The sequence below is a fragment of the Bison bison genome, unplaced genomic scaffold (assembly GCF_000754665.1).
Source record: "Bison bison bison isolate TAMUID 2011002044 unplaced genomic scaffold, Bison_UMD1.0 scf7180017862158, whole genome shotgun sequence".
In the NCBI taxonomy this organism is placed as follows: domain Eukaryota; kingdom Metazoa; phylum Chordata; class Mammalia; order Artiodactyla; family Bovidae; genus Bison; species Bison bison.
The window spans coordinates 881,792-899,198 of NW_011492730.1; the positions used below are offsets into that span (position 1 = coordinate 881,792).

Sequence of the window (17,407 nt, forward strand, 5' to 3'; positions counted from 1 at the left end):
GGAAGTTCACAGTTCACATTTTGCTGAAGCCTGGCTTGGAGAATTTTAAGCGTTACTAGCGTGTGAGATGAGTGCTATTGTGCAGTAGTTTGAGTATTCTTTGGCATTGCCTTTCTTTGGGACTAGAATGAAAACTGACCTTTTCCAGTCCTGTGGCCACTGCTGAGTTTTCCACATTTGCTGGCGTATTGAGTGCAGCACTTTCACAGCGTCGTCTTTCAGGAAGAGTAGTGACACAGTCACTGAAGGCGCTGGTGAGGAGCGAGGCTTTACCTGCTGCATCAAGTAATTCTGTTCATCGGCTTAAATATTTATTCAGTTACTGAAGGCGCTGGTGAGGAGCGAGGCCTGATCTGCTGCATCAAGTAATTCTGTTCATCGGCTTAAATATTTATTCAGTGCTTATGTGTAGGCACACTACTGGCCTCTGAAAATCAGTGATGATCAAAGAGGCTTGCTCACAGTCTAGAAGTGGAGGCTGGCATTCATGAAATAATCACAGAGATAACTGCTCCAAAAGAACACTGTTCTTGTAGGAGAATCTGCTGTAACAAAGGAACTAATTTTAGAGGGTCAGGGTGAACCTCCCTGAGAAAATCATCATAAGCTAAGAGCTGGAAGATCAAGAAGAGTGAGGGAATGCACATGTTAATATTCAAAGAACTGGAAGGGTGGTGTGACCAGAGTACAGATTACTAGGGGCTGAGATGCCAGGTGAGGTCAGAGAATTGGAACTCAAGTTCAGTTACCTGTTGCTATGACTGCAAAGTGTAGCAAAGGAGCTGATAAACAACCCCTTTATTTTTATCCTACGGTCTTATGGGCATGAACTTAAATGGGGTTCACCTGGGTGATTCTTCTGTTTAACATTCAACTGGAGGTTGGGCTGTCTAGGAGATCCAGGATGAAATTATTCAACTGGTACCTTGGTTTCAGGATCTTCCTTGTAGCTCAGGTGGTAAAGAATCTGCCTGCAATGCAGGAGACCTGGGTTCAATCCCTTGGTCAGGAAGATCCTCTGGAGAAGGGGATGGCATTCCACTCCAGGATTCTTCCCTGGAGAATCCTAGGGATAGAGGAGCCCGGAGGACTACAGTTCATGGAGTCGCAGAGTCAGACACAACTAAACGACTAACACTGCTACTTTGGTTTCAGTGTCTGGAAGAGTGTGCTCAGCTGAGGCTGTTGAGCACCCATAAGTACCCCCTGCAATACTGCAGCTTCAAGGCCTCTGAAGTGGCAGCTCAGGGCTCCCAGAGACAGGGAGACAGAAAGTATTAAGGTCTGGCCAGTAAGCATCGTTTCCAAGGTATCGTATTGGTCAGAACAGTCACAGGACCCACCTGGGTCAAGGAGAGTAACCGTTCTCAACGTGAACCCTTTTGAATAATTTGTGGTCGTCTTTAGTCAGCCGTGGTTCACCATTAGACGCAAACTATTTACATTCCCCTGTAGGCAAAATCAGAGAAGGCAATGGCACCCCACTCCAGTACTCTTGCCTGGAAAATCCCATGGATGGAGGAGCCAGGTGGGCTGCAGTCCATGGGATCACTAAGAGTCAGACACGACTGAGCGACTTCACTTTCACTTTTCACTTTCCTGCATTGGAGAAGGAAATGGCACCCCACTCCAGTGTTCTTGCCTGGAGAATCCCAGGGACGGGGCAGCCTGGTGGGCTGCCGTCTATGGGGTCGCACAGAGTCGGACACGACTGAAGTGACTTAGCAGTAGCAGTAGGCAAAATATCCTCATTCCTAAAGCCGTCCAGAAATGTCATCTCCGTGAAGTTCAAGTTTGAGGTCCAGATTCTGACCATCTAAATAATGATGAAGAGACTTCCCTAGTGGTCCAGTGATTAAAACTCTGCGTGACTGAGTGACAGTTGTGACTGACTCTGTCACAACTGAAGTGACTTAGCAGCAGCAGCAGCAGCTTTCAATGCAGGAGTCTCGAGTTCAATCCCTGGTCATGGAACTAACATCCCACACGCCTTGCGGTACGGCCAGTAAATAAATACATAAATTAGTTTTTAAAAAATAATAAAATAAGTAAGGGTCAAGTGCTGATAAGGCACCTTTGATGTAGTTCTCTGATACAGTTTCTCTCAATATAAAGACTTGTGAACTGAAGTGAAATGTATATCATAGCCCCACCACACACACACACACACCCACCCAGCATATACTGGTAACACAGGGGTGAGATCAGTGCATTCAGCATGTTCATTCAAAGAATGGGGGAACAAGAGGCACAGAGCCATCACTGGCATCCAGCAATTCTGAAATCCATATACTGCTGGTTCTTTAACTTGAGGGGCCCAGTCCTGCTCCCAGACTCTCAGCAGTTCTGGCTACCACCCTGAAAATGCTTGGTTTCACCTTCTAAGTTATAAATCTTATTAGGCTTCCTTCCTATGAATCTTATTAGACTTCACTCTGTTAGACAAAACATACATCCTCAATTCTCCTCAAGACAGTCCCTGCTTTGGCCTGGGCTCAGAGTCAGGGTGCTGTGGGGACCACACCCTGAGGATTCTTAGAAGTGTTTGTGTCTCTTTTAGAAGCTTGTGAGGCATATACTTAAGTCTTTCTGAAGTTATAAAAAAGGTTCTTCTGGCCATCCCCTTGAGATGTTCTCCAATATCAATCAATTTCTGGGTTGAGAGCCTTTTGCCTTTGAAAAGATTAGGAATGTGAAACCCTTTCATCTTTTTTAAACTAACAAGTACTAGCTCTATTTTTTTCTAAATTTTGCTTGAAAACTGAGCTGCTGCTGCTGCTAAGTCGCTTCAATCCTGTCCGACTGTGCAACCCCATAGACGGCAGCCCACCAGGCTCCCCCATCCCTGGGATTCTCCAGGCAAGAACTGAGCAGGTCCTTAAAAAAAAAAACACCTCATCTTTATCTATATTTTATCATATGACACTTTTTAAAGAACCGACTGGCACTTTAAGCATTCTACCGGGAAACCTCCTTACTAAAATCTATAAATTCATCAGGCATATGTGTAGTTTCCACGTTACTGCAGGGGACAGTGTTGCCGAGCGTTCCATGTCTACATTGGAAGAGTGCCCTTCCTGCAGTCTCCCAGTCTGGGAGGGGCAGTGGCCGTTTCCCCTGTCCTCCCAGCTGTCACCAGCAGTCTTCTCAAGCCCTTCTAGCTTCTTCCCTCGGCAGATGTTGTTTGCCAGAATGTCTCCACCTGGTCTTTCCATCAGGGCAGTCCAAGGGCTTCCAACCTGGTATGTCAGGGTTTCCAGAGGGAGGGCTCCAAGTGACAGAAAAAAAGAGGCTGCCTGTTTCATAAGGCCTGGGCACAAACATGAGGAGGGCATCACTGACACTGAGCTTTAATCGGCAAAGCGGTCTCAGAGCTGCCCTCATTCAAGAAAAAGGGATATAACCCACATCTCTCTATGGGAGGTGCACGAAGGATTTGTGACCATTTTTATTCCACTCTGAGTGACATCATGCAGGGCTTTGCAAATCATGTTAAGGCTTTCGAATAAAGGTTTTCATCTTAAAAATAATGAAGCGCCACTGAAGACTTTTAAAAGGTAAGGGATATCACATAATTGGACTTGCCTTTTGAAAAGATTGTTCGAGCTGCAGTATAAGAATGTATTGGAAGGAGGTTATTAAAAACTGAATGGCTCTTTCTTAGTTCTTCTTTCTCTCTATATATACCTTATCATACAGATTTATGTGAACATTACTGTGACAATTTGGCCCAGGGTTGGACTTCCCTGGTGGCTCATATGGTAAAGAATCCACCTGCAATGCAGGAGACCTGGGTTCAGTCCCTGGGTTGGGAAGATCCCCTGGAGAAGGGAAAGGTTACCCACTCCAGTATTCTTGCCTGGGAAATCCCATGGACAGAGGAGCCTGGCGGGCTACAGTCCATGGGGAGTCAAAGAGTTGAACACGACTGAGCAACTGAGCACAATGACAGTAAAGGCAAGAAACTACAGATTCTAGAGATATTTGGATATAAACTCAACAAGCTAATATTCCTTGAGGTCTACTTAGAGCATAATCTTTTTTCCAACCCTAGCCCTAACATTGATAAACTTACTTCTTTGGGACTTTTTTACATTATAATCCTGAAGCCTAAATCTCTGCTGTAACTTGTGTATCTTCACTCCACACATCAGTGTTCACTAACCTCCATGAAGACCAGTCTCTGAATAGAAATAGCCATTGGTCAAAATAATAAAATCTAGTATTCTGCTCAGTGACATCCACTATTGAATTATACTTGCTAGGCCAGATCAAATTTTCTTTTCTGACACCTGGAAATACTTGGGAACGATCGCTTATTCATTTGATAAATATTTTAAGTAATTACTGTATGCCAGGCACTGTTCTAGTTAACGGAGTTACAGCAGCAAGCAAGAAAGACCAGATTCCTGCTCTCTTTCTGCTAGTGTTATAATGAGGAAGACACCCCAGAACAAAGAACCAAATAATAAACCAAAAAGATAATTTTAAGTAGTAATGTTGTTGTTGTTGTTCAGTCGCTAAATTGTGTCCAGCTCTTTGCAACCCCATGGACTGTAACACGCCAGACTTCCCTGTCCTCCACTATGGCCCAGAGCTTGTTCAAACTCTTGTCCATTGAGTCAGTGATGCCATCCAACCATCTCATCCTCTGTCGTCCCCTTCTCCTCCTGCCTTCAATCTTTCCCAGCATCAGGGTCTTTTCTAATGAGTTGGCTCTTCACATCAGGTGGCCATAGTATTGGAGCTTCAGCTTCAGCAACAGTCTTTCCAATGAATATTCAGGGTTGATTTCCTTTAGGATTGACTGGTTTGATCTCCTTGCTGTCCAAGGATCTCTTAAGAGTCTTTTCCAGCACCACAGTTCGAAAGCATCAATTCTTTGGTGCTCAGCCTTTTTTATGGTCCAACTTTCACATCCATACATGACTACTGGAAAAAACATAGCTTTGACTAGACAGACCTTGGTCAGCAAAGTGATGTCTCTGAAAAAGAGAGAGAGAAACGGGCCAGTGAGTTCTTACTGGGTCTGCTCTAAGTATAGTAATCAAGGAAGGACTCGGAGAAAGTGACATTTGAAGTAACAGCTGAATGAAGAGAAAGAGTTAGCTGTGGGGAGATCCAGTCGTTTGGGAGGGAGGGAACAGCAAGTGCCGGGGGGAGTAAAGCAGGGGGCCAAAAGGAATTAGCTCTGCAAAGCACAGAGAGAAAACTGAAGTGGTTAAAACATTTGAGTGAGGGAGGAAGTCACCTGAAATGATGTAAAAGAAGTAAGAAAATAAGCAGGAATACATCCCATAGGGCCTCGATGCCCAGGGCTAAAAATTCAACTAGTATTTCAAAAACAATGAGATGTCATTGGAGGGTTTTAGTGAGCCCCAGTCATTCACACTTTAGCATGAATTATTTTAACCTGACACTTTCTCCTAAGAATTACTTTAGATCAACTGAAGTGAGTCATTAGGTGGAAAAGACATTTCAGAAGACTATGAAGAATTAAATGTGGCGGAGGACGGGAGGGTCCATGTATGTATATATATTTATGTATGTGTTATGGCTTACCCTGAATTCCAGGCAATGTCAACGTCAGCCAGTCACCAGATAATGTCTGTTGTGCGTCCTAAAAGTCAGCAGTGCTACGTGTAGCTTTTCAGCACCAACATCAATCATTTCTTAAATATCCATGTTTTTAAAAATATTTCCATTTTAAGATAAAGGAAATATCTTTCCATTCTATAAGTTTTTGTATAATGTTAATATTAGCACCCTAACCAGGTTTAGCCAATTCTAGGTTTTCACTATAAACAGTTACTATCTTGCAATATGAAAGCCTATCTTGCTATAGGGGAAACCTGGACTTGGGGTTTAAAAAACATAAGGGAAATTCACGTGGAGGAACAAATAACTCATGTGTCTATTTAAAATTATGTTTATAATTAGAGTTCTAAAGTCAGGCTTTTGTTATTTAATAGATCTTTTCCCCCTCACTCTATAAATACATTCCTGAGCTCTCATCCACCACCACCCACATCTCCCATAAGAAATTCTTTCAACTTCCTTGATTTCTTTGCATCAAGTCTGTTTCCACACACTGATTAGGTCACACTGATGTCCTTTCACTTGAGTGACCAGTTGCTGACACCCATGGTTATGCACAAAAATAAACATGGATGAAAAAAAAGAATCAATACTCTGATGGTTTCCTGCATAAAGCTTCTACGGTTCAAAAAAGACAGAATCATCGCTTACTATGCCAATGACTCATACCTCTTGGAATGGTTGCCTGACCAAAAGATGACCAAGTCCGTTTAGCGTGTGCTCCTCCTAGTTGATGCTCAATGACTGTTATTTCCAAGCTAATCTATATAGAGTATATTTTTGCATATGACAGGTTTAAGAGGTTGTGAAATTATGGGCAAAATCATGATAAATGCTCAGTTTATTCATATTTGGCTTGTTCAGTTAAATTATAACTCCTTTTGTGAATAACTCAGAGTATTCTGAAGGTCAAGATTCTCTTCTCCAGGCATGAGTAAAAAGAAACATCAGTTACGGTCATGTTGTGTCAGACCTGGTTCATACCAGGTTGCAAGAGCCAACTGTTACATTTTGGGGAATTTTGTAAATCCATTATTAAACACACCCATGATTACAAACTTGCAATTATAATTATGTTAAAACAAAGGTGATAAGTACCTTAAAATCTTTACTTCCTGACTGTTTGACTATTTTTTACTATCCATGCTCTTGGGGTTCTTTACATCTGCTATCCTTGTGTGGTGAAATATTTACTACATGATGGTTTTGCTATCATTCATCTCTTTCCAAAGCCATGTCCAGTGACAGCAAAGCTGGAAGCTTGAAATAGGCCACAGTGGGAGTGTTTTCATAGTGTTGACACCGAAAGAGTTTTAACTTAATCAAAATACTTTCTATAAAACTTGAACAGTTTAATAGTTCAAGAGATCACATAAAAGATACAATGATAATGAATTTACTGGGAAAAGAACAAATTGGGATGCAATTCAGAGCATTATTTTTGTCAAATCATGATTGATTTGCTGGCTGTGAATCCCACGGTTTGGTCCAAATCAACAAAAGTCTTCTGTGAGAATCTGTTGGCTGCATGGACCCTGCAATAAATAAGACTGTATATTTTATTATTATGTGTAGATTGTGTACTACCCATAACTTATATTGGTAAAACCCATAATATACACACATAATACAGGCATATTTTTCCCCTTGTTAAACATTGACCAGACATGACTGGTTCCACCAGAAAGATGAAATTCAACTGGTAACTTAAAAGAAAGTTGTTTTTTGTTTTTTTCAGAAAGTTATAAAAGAGCAAGTTTGTCTCTTTGTGAATAGAATCTGTTAAAAATCAGCGGGTGGTCATGCTGATAACCAGTTTGGTTTACCAGTATTGAAAAGCATTTTGTTTCCATTTTTCATTTGAGACTCCTCCCATTTGAAAGAGAACCAGACTTTCCATCCAGCGAAACTGCAGACTTTTTTTTTTTTTTCAGCCTAAGGTATCATGGCTATCACACAGAGTTTGGGAAATATCGTTTATACTTATGACTTACAAGGAAGAAAATGAACTTTCAAAATCAAATTATTGGACCAGGTCTAATTTATTTTAGTTTAGTATTTTGACCTTTCAGTTCACAAAAAAGTCACGTGGATATCCAGTCAAGGGTAGTGTCTGTTTGCTTCATGAATAATTTGACAAGCTCAGCCCCTCCACTGATCTGCAAGGAATGGGAACACTGAACACAGGAGACCAGAAATGGCCTCTGGTCCAACCACCCCTGAGAAGGAAGTTGCCAGATCACACCATGGTTTCTAACCACTTGTTACGTATTTCAGCAGAAACCCTGTCCCAACACCTATCAGATGATCTCCAGGTGCAGCTTAAGTAGGAAATACTAGGCCTTGATGTCCTTCTGAGTGAAGTTTTATCAATCCTTCATCCAGTATGACCTATCTACAGAAATAGCCGGCCAGACTATTGAGACTTGGCCTTTGTTTCATCCAGAAACATGGCCGATCCTTTATTTAGTGAAAAATGCTCCCAAGGGATTCTAGTGGGAGAAGAAGACATTCATGAAGCTTAATCAAGGACTGAAAATTACTTCGTTTTTGACATTGATGTTTGTTTGCTTAAATTCTCAAAAAGCCAGCAACAACAGCAACAATCCAGATTTGAAGCATGTGTGTAATGTGCGAAGCCTGGCAAAGTAATTTGGGTCCGTTCTATAACTGCGACTTTTTGTTTTTATTCAAGGTGTCATAAAACTGAGTTCTGCAGTTGAAGGTACGTTTTTACAACCACAAAATCAGTAACGTTTTGCTTCAAGATTGCACCGCGTGGCTTTGTAGCTAGACTGCTTCTGTGGCCGTGGTGTCTGAAGCCATGTTCTAATCGCCAGCTACTGCCTTTCCATCTGTGTTTCTCCTTGTCCTGGTTCTCTTATGCCACACGTCCCTCAGCTCCCCAGTGAGTGGCCTCAACACTGACCCCGAGACAGCATTGATGAGAGCAAGCAGGTGTGGTTCTGCCCCTGACGGGGCGGCCTCAGGACCACTGCTCCTTAGAGAGCATCCTTATCCTCTACGGCATCCTTATCTGAGGCTGGACCTTGAGTCTTGTCAGGAACCCTGCCCACCCCACCCCACTCCATCTTTCGATAGGACCTTTTCTAGAGGGATTTGGTTCCTCATCCTAATATAGCAGACATGTTTGCCCAGGAAATATGCAGACATGGAGTGATTAAAACTTCCTGATGGCTAGTCTCAAGTCACGAGGTGCCACCCAGGAGGTATTGCAAGAACCATCTTCCTTGAGTGTCATCCATGTCACTCACACCAGGTGGTTCCTTGGAATTGTGCTTCTAAGACGCTGAGAAGAAAAGGAAGAGAGATTTAAAGAAAGAGGAGGGTTGGTGGGGGAGAGACCACACAGCCGTGTTTCACTGAGTAACTCCCAAGAATGTTAAAAACACCTCATTTTTTTGAAATGACTCATTGGTTATTGGTATAAAATTGACCACCTTGCCCTAAGAGGAGCACACATCTTGTAAGTAGGGAATATGTCATGCTCTCTCTTTGTGAGTGTCTGTGTTTGTTGTGGGGCGTGTGTGTGTGTGTGTTCTCGTTTATTGGGAGTTTGTCAGTCATGCTTTGGACGGTTCTTCATCCCCATTTTATCAGGGGAGGCTCCTTGGAAGAGGTGGTGGGCTTTAAGGTGAATTTTCAAATGTAAGGAGAGATGCAGCTTCGTGAATGGGCAATGCATGGAGGTGCGAGCCGGAAAGTGCGAGGAGGAGGGGCTCTGGTGGTGAGACCACCTGCTTGGCTCAAGCAAAAGGACTGGGTGGGCTGGAGTTTGCAGGCTGGGAGAGGGGAGAGGGACTCGGAAATGTCCCCACAGGGCTGGCCCATCCGGAGAGGGGGACTCTGCTCCTTTAGTGGATTTAGTGCCATCACATTTTGAAAAGCACATTAAAAAGGGACTAATTCTGACATTCATGGCAGAAAGTGCACTGCTATCTCAAATAAGGAAGGGACCAAGAAACAGTACAGGCTACGGCGGTTCAGAGTCAAGAGAGGAATCAAAGGATGGACCTACAGAAACGAGAGAGGACACCTCGCATGTGGCAGGTCCTCGTGAGGCCAAGCAGGGATTCGAAGTCCCTCTGCCCGAAAACACGGAATTGTATTGAGACTGGCTTAGAAAACAGAAGACACAGCCACCAAAGCAAGCGGGACCATGAGAATGACTCTGCCTGTGGAAACTCCCAGTGGCAAGTCACCCCAAGTTTCAGTTAATTATCTGTGGATAACAGTGGGTCCACCCTGGGCTGTTCATATGTGTTATCGACAAATGGCTTTAAAGTCAGAGCTTTCTATTGCCTGCTTGGCTTAAGCACAGTAGTCCACTTACAACAAAAGGATGGAAAACATTTTTTAAAAAGCCAGAAAGCCAAGAGGACATTAGATAATTTTTAAAAGTATTGTTCGGCTAGAACAATGTCCCCATCATCATTTTGCTCATTGCTATGGTTACTTCTGGTAGCGTGGCTTATCGGAACCCTCCCCAAAGAGGTTTATGGTCTTCAGAGAAAAAGAAGAATGAGGAAAAGTAAGGGCAGAGAGCTGAATGACTGACTGCCTGGGGCTTTTTCAGCAGCCTCATCATCACAGAGTCTCTGAGTTCCCAGAGCTCACGGGGAGTGGTCATGGGTACCAGAGGTCAGGACTGTTTGGACTGCTGCTTGAGCATCTTTTTGGCAGTTTCTTGGCTGGGGGCTGTAGCAGCTTGAAGGCTTGGTAGCATGCTGAGTTGTAACTGTGTGTGCCCAGGGGCTCCCCAGGACACAGTTGTGTGTGTGTGTGGGTGGGGTGGCGAGGGAGGGGGTTGTTATTCCACGCATGTGTTCTCACGCATCTGGAAGGGGAGAGTTTGATGGGCATGCTCTGTGGGATGTGTGTTGGACTCTCTTGTCTCTGTGGGAAATCAAACCTCAGATGGTGGTCCTTATGAATGCTTAGCTCTTTTCTTGCTGTTTTCCATCTGCCGAATGAACTCAAGGCAGCTTCTACAGCTTATCATGGCAAGAAATACGCAAATCAGTGGAGGGGATCCACTGCCAGAATGGAACCTATTTCCTTTTCTTTAAAAATGACTCTGTTCCGGATTTATCCTAGAACTCTGAAAATGACATTAATGTTGTAGGTAGGTTATCCTTTTCTTTTTTTCTCTTCTTTTTAAGGAAAAGCAATTGTTACAGTCATAAGAGAAAATCAACAGGGACTCCATGGGCTACTTCCTGCTGAGTATTTTTGTTATGCGGGTCAGTCTGTTCTCTTTCTCTGAATCAAGGTGCCTCCTTCAGCATTTTGCAGCTTTGTGTAAGCTTTTAAAATCATCAGAAAGAAAAAAAAAGCTATTTATATCACACCAACAGTAAGGTTAAAAGTGAACGGTCCTTTCATGTTTTAAAGACCTTACGTTGAAACAGAAACACTCGCTGATACTTTATTTTGTGATGAAGAAAAAATATTTGAACAGGAAAAATATTTGTTTGAAAGAAATAATTGCAAAGTTTTGTTGATAACACTGATGGGTTCTGGACTCTAATTTTAGATTCATAACCTCAAATTCAGAAAATTGAGGGGGAATTCCTTGGTGACCCAGCGCTTAGGACTCCACACTTTCACTGCTGAGGGCCTGGGTTCGATCCCTGGTCAGGAAACTAAGATCCCACAAGCATGACCCCCCAAAATGAAAAGAAAATTAGGGTAAGAGAGTAACATCCAGACACCAAACTGGGGAGAAAGAGAGATAGTTGGGGTAATGGCAAGAATTCCATGACAGAATCTTCTAAATATTCCTCTTAAAAGGGATTTTCCCTCTTGAAATTGGAGCAGGAAGAGTTGCAGATTTCCACAAAGAAGACCAACCTACCAGCCTATCCAAGCAAAACGGGAAGGGAGGCCATGGAAGAACTGAGTCATGCCTGTGTTGGAATGGCCCTGATGTCCTGCCCGCATCTTTCTGGGGAGGGAGGGTCCAGCCCAAGCCAAAGATCTTTATCTGACTCACTTGGTTTGTTCAGTGGACGGGAGGGACCTTGGGGCTGGGAGGCTGCTGGATGCTGAGGACGAGCCTTGCAACTGATAACCCAGCACACTCTGTGAGGAGACTTGCCTCAAAGGCAATTTGTTCATTCCCTGTAGGTAGGTAGGCAATCCAAAATCTCAAAATGATGTCAAATTCTTTCGATAGCCTCTATGGGGGAATGAACTTTGGCTTCTTTGGAAAAGTTCCGCGTCTTTAAAAATGGGAACAGATGAGCCTCTAGGAAGAAATCTAAGAGGCAAGATGGTGACACAAGCCCCCAGCCACTTTGGATGTCACCCACTTTGGATGTGCCTTTTGGAGGGAAGCTTCAGTTTCAGTTCACAGGGGGGTGATGCTTTGATCATGGATCCCGTGTGCTTTGATTTCATAAACAAAAGCTCTCCTGGCCTTGTGGAGCTTTTGTTCTCCTTTTTTTCCTTCTTGTCACTTCCTTTTATTTAGATAAGTTTTTTCTTCCAGTTGTATTGAGATATAATTGACACACAGCACTGTATAATCCTGGGTTTCCCTTTACTAGTGGTAAAGAACCCCCCTGCCAGTTCAGGAGACCAAAGAGACGCAGGTTCGATCCCTGGGTTGGGAAGATCCCCTGCAGGAGGAAATGGCAATTCACTCCAGTATTCTTGCCTGGAGAATCCAATGGACAGAGGAGCCTGACAGGCTTCATTCCATAGGGTCACAAAAAGTCAGACATGACTGAAGCGACTTAGCATGCATACAATGAGTGTAGAAAGCTCTATTAGGAAACAGAAGGTTAGCTGTTTGAGTTATTGTGGGCTTATCACGGAAGATGGTTAGTTGAAATAGATTAACAAAATGCGACTTATTATACAATCATCGAGGCCTGTCTAATATCCACTTTGATACCATAAACTGATATGACAAACTTTAGGATCTTGATGAAAGGTATACTACAAGCAGGCTCATTTTCCAGATAAAATAGGACTCAAAGACTGATGGTATCAAGGACTGTTGGAGTCAAATATTTCTGTTAAGAACAGCAAATACACAACGCCTTGTTTTTTAAATGTTCCCACTCTTAAGAATGTAAGATTAACAGACTACTCACTATGATCTTTATAAAAGTATAAAATTATTCCATTAACAGTATGACATTCAAAGCAGTGAAATACACATTAATGTAACTGAGAGAAGAAAATAAAAGGATGAGATCACGAGATGAAAGAGGGGAAAAACAAAACAAAACAGCTGCCCAGCAGAAAAACAAACAAAACCCCAGAATTCATAGTGAAATGCAGTTGATTTATGAATGGGAAATATTTAAAATGCTGGCTAGCATGAAGGAAGAGTCAAGTGGTAGTCTTTCCAACATATTTGGAGCTGGTCCTTACCAAACCTCTATTATATTTACATATTTTTTAAGAAGTAGAAAAGCATTTTTTCAAAAGTAATCAGAATCAGGACTTCCCTGGTGGTCCATTGGTTAAGACTCTCTGTTGCCAGTGTAAGGGGTACAAGTTCAAGACCTGGTCAGGGAACTAAGTTCCCATACACCACGTTGTGTGGTCAAAGGGTATAAAAAAGAAAGAAAGAAAAAGAATATTAAAAGCACAGAGAGACAAGGGAGCCCTTTAACAAAATATTCTATTACAAGGCAAGCTATGCTTTTTCAATTTGCAAAAAAGAATCCATGGGATAACTTTAAGGCTCAAAGTATAGAAGGAAGGCCATAGCGACAGAGGACGAGGAAGGACACGAACTCCAGTGGCACCTTCCACCTCATGGGTCTGTTCAGAGGGGAGGAGTGTAGAGGAACTGAAGTTTGGGTCTGTAACACCTCTGCCTCTACTGCCTCGGGGCTCCTGGCAGCGATTCCCAGCAGGCTTAACCTCCCCCTTCATGGGAACCTTTACATTACCTGCCTAATGATTTCGTGATGGCCACATCCTACAACAATGCAGAGCCTGTGTAAGGATTTGGGCACATGCCACCTAGTAGCTTTGGTGGCCAAGACCTGTGAGCAAGACCTTTTGGTCATCACACCCTGTTTGAGCTTGCATGTGTGTTTTGGGGTGTACGGGGTGATGGGAATATCCCTGCTGAGGTCCTGTGAGCAACCCCCCTCCACACACACACACACACACACACCCAGCTGGAGGCCCAGGCTGTGTGGAAAAGTTCCATTACTGGGAAGCTAGGAGAAATGCACTCAGGTTATAAAAAGGAAAACTTTTCCTTTTCACAGAGTCTTGAGGAATCTCAAGGAGAGATGTTGTTAGCAGAACTTGAAATAGACTGAATCCCTTACATAGGTGAACTTGTGTATTGGATCCATTATAGTGAGAAGCCTGGAAATAGGAGATTTCAGAGCTGGTGTAAACAACTGCTGATAATTGCAATTAATAACGTTAACTACAATCAATTACAATTCACCACAGTGGTGTTCAGCATTTACTTTGTTCCAGGTCCCTGCACTGGGACCTTCCCCTATATTATCTCACTTAACCGCTCAGCAATCTGTCAGAGTACTATCTGCATGCCCACTTCACTGACAAGGATTCGGAGACCACCCAGCTAACCCAAGACTGACCCAGGACCGAAAGCCCTGTCTGTGCGATTGCATAACTTTAACCTCTGGCAGGAAGGAATGGCCACACTCACGTTTTCAAATTGAATATCCAACTAGCCAGTTTGGGACTGCCTTGGGTAACTCAGAAAAGTCACCTCTTCCGCAGAATGTGTGGGCGGGGCAGTGTGCAGGATCTTGCAGGATCTCACGTGGTTCTGTAACCACGATCCAGCCTTACTCTGTCTCTTTAGCACAGCATAGGCCATGAAGAGGTTGGGAACCCATAGACACAGGGAGACTGAATTCTAGCCCCACCACCACCACGTTCCCCCTTCAGAGCCCATCTTGGAGCCTAGATTGCCTATCATTTCCGGATCCCAAGCCAACATAAACCACGACATAACTAGTTTAATTGTAGGTTCACTAGGCATACACACACACATCCAAGGAAACACAGGTGCCCCTCATCCCTGAAGAGCTAGCCAACGTCATTCATTTTGTAGGTGAACCTCAGCTTGCACCAGAATCACTCGAAGGGCTTTTTAAAACACAGATTGCCAGCTCCCCCCACCCAAAGCTTCTGAATCCTGGGTCTGGGTGAGGCCTGGGAACTTGACCCACAGGTTCCTGGTGCTGCTGACTCTGCTGTTTGGGGGACCACCTTTGAAAACCACTGTTTTAAGGGATGGAAGCTTTAACTTTGTGATTACATTTCTGGGCACCTGTCTCTGCCTGTTTAATTGTGATAGCAGCTGTTCATCCTTACCACCTGTATTGGTTTCTTATTTCTGTTGTAACATTATTACCACACATTTAGGGACTGAAGACAACACTAGTCATCTTACAGTTTGGGAAATCAGAAGTCTAAAAGGGGTCCTCAAGGGCCTCTCCATTATGGAGCTTCCAGGGGAGAATCCAACTTCTTGCCTCTTCCAGCTTCCAGAAGATTGCCTGCACTCCTTGGCTTGTCACCCCTTCCTCCTGGGTCCTCAAAAACAGCAGTGGAGTAGCATCTTCAAACCTCTCTCTCTTACACACACACACACACACACACCCCTCTCTGCTTCTGGAACCACCTCTTCTCTGAGTCTGACCCTCCTGCCTCCCTCCTAGAAGTCCTTGTGATTTCATTGACCTACCCCAAGGAAGCCTACCTTGATAATCCAAAGTAATCATTCCATTTTAAGACCCTTAACTCAACCCACTCTGGTGTTCTTGCCTGGAGAATACCATGGACAGTGGAGCCTGACAGGCTACAGTCCATGGGGTCACAAAGAGTCGGACACGACTAAGCGACTGACACTTTCTAAGCGACTGACACTTTCACAACTTAATCACACACGAAAGTCCCCTTTGCCAAGGAAGGAGTGTACACAGATTTTGAAGATTAGGACTTGGACATCTTCAGAGGCCTTCATTCTGTCCAGCACCCTAGCCACCTGACAGCTGCATGCCCTCTTAAAGCACAGCACCCTTCCCACCAAAGAAGCACTGAAACCAAAACCGAGTCAGGATTTGCATGATGCAGCCCTGCCTTCAGACACTCCTGGTAATCAAGCCATCTTGCAGAGATAGAGAAAGGGGGAGTCTTGGCGGGGGGATGGGGGAAAGAAGGCAGGAGCCCCAAGGGAGTTAGCAAAGTGCCTCTTAGACCAGGCCCCAAACACCTATAAATCTCTCCCCACATTTGCCAGACTTTCTAGAACCTAGAGCTAGGGTGCACCCTCTAGGCTGGGAGCCGCCAGGTTCCTCGCTGGGCCTCACCCCAGCCTCAGCCTCCAGCACCACCTCCCAAACCTGCCAGCAGGCGCTTGGGAGAGATGCAGAAAGAGGAATTGTACTCAAAGTTTTCTTGCCTTTTGAGTTTCCCAGGATGACCTGCAGAGCTTTTCTGGGCTGAAGTCCCAGCCTCCAGGCTGTGAACTTTCTGTCGGTGCATTCACTTGCTCGGGCTGCTGTAAAACTACCAGACTGGCCGGCTCAGACAACAGAAATACAGAAATACACTTCCTCACAGTGCTGGGGCCTGGAAGTCTGAGGGCAGGGCGTGAGCAGGCTGTGTGTCCTGGAGCCCCTCTTGTCGGCTTGCAGACGGCTGTCTGCTCCCTCGTCCTCAGGTGGCCCTTCCTCTGTGAGCACACTCCCCGGCACCTCTCTCTTATTATTAGGACCCAATCCTATTGGATTCCAGCTCACTCTCATCTGACCTAATCACTTCTTTAAAGGCCTTTTTTTTTTTTTAAGTCTTTTTTGAATTTGTTACAATATTGTTTGTTTTATTTGCCCAGGAAGCATGTGGGATCTTAGTTCCCTGACCAGGGATCAAGTCTGCATCCCTTCATTAGAAGGCTAAGTCCTAACTAGTAGACCACCAGGGAAGTTCCTCTTTAAAGGCCGTATCTCCAAACACAGTTGCCTTTTGAGGTCCTAAGAGTAAGGACTTCAACAGTTGAATTTGGGGGAGCACACCCTCAGCTCATAACCATGGACTGCAGGCCTGGGAGACTCGTACATAAAGTTCACTTCCGTCCCCTCTCTCCGTTTAACAGGTGGGCTCCGCGCAGTTAAGGCAGGTGTGGGGAGGGGAAGGTCAAGCTGGGATGGTCACAGTGTGGCCCCTCAGCCTAGGCCTGCCGCTTGGTCCTAGGACAGAGATGGGAGGAAGGGAAAGGAGGTCCAAGAAGCCCCCACAGGCTGGGTCTTAGTCTCTATAAGCACGAAGCAGCATTGAAGGCTCACTCTCCCAAGAGCCGGTTCCCTGCAGAAGACTTGCTGCATACACAGTTTACAGCAAGGCACAGGCACTGCACCAAGTCCATACACGCCCTGGACCCAGAGGAAGTAAAGGAGCAGACAGTGAGGCTCGTGTGTGACGGCCTTCTGCACGGTCTGTGTGGCAGAAAATGATTTCATCCTCGAGGCATGGCTCTGAGAAGGAAGTCAAACAGCCCACAAGTTGAAATAAACCAAACAGTCTTATCTTATTCTTGATTCATGGGTTCCTCTTTCTTCAAAGGAAGCCTTCAGAGGCAGGACTCTATGAACTGTCACCATCAGAGTGACTGCTGTTGCAAAGTCCCTCCTGGGACCTCGCATCTGTGACTCATAACACCTGGGATCGCTGACATTTTCCCCTGACAGATCTTTACTACTCACTGGTCAGACTCACTACCCAACATGGGCTTAAAAAATTAAATATACCTGAGTGCTTAAGTATAACCCAT

The 17,407-nt window shown here is 44.4% G+C and overlaps 1 protein-coding gene across 2 annotated transcripts in view; it reads left to right on the forward strand.

The window, feature by feature from the left end:
• DLGAP1 (discs, large (Drosophila) homolog-associated protein 1) overlaps positions 1 to 17,407 on the forward strand; it is a 294,987-nt gene that overhangs the window by 203,087 nt on the left and 74,493 nt on the right. For both annotated transcript variants that reach the window (XM_010832710.1, XM_010832711.1), the window contains exon 5: positions 8,294 to 8,323. In XM_010832710.1, the coding sequence (XP_010831012.1) occupies positions 8,294 to 8,323 (30 nt within the window). The remainder of the gene's footprint in view (positions 1 to 8,293; positions 8,324 to 17,407) is intronic.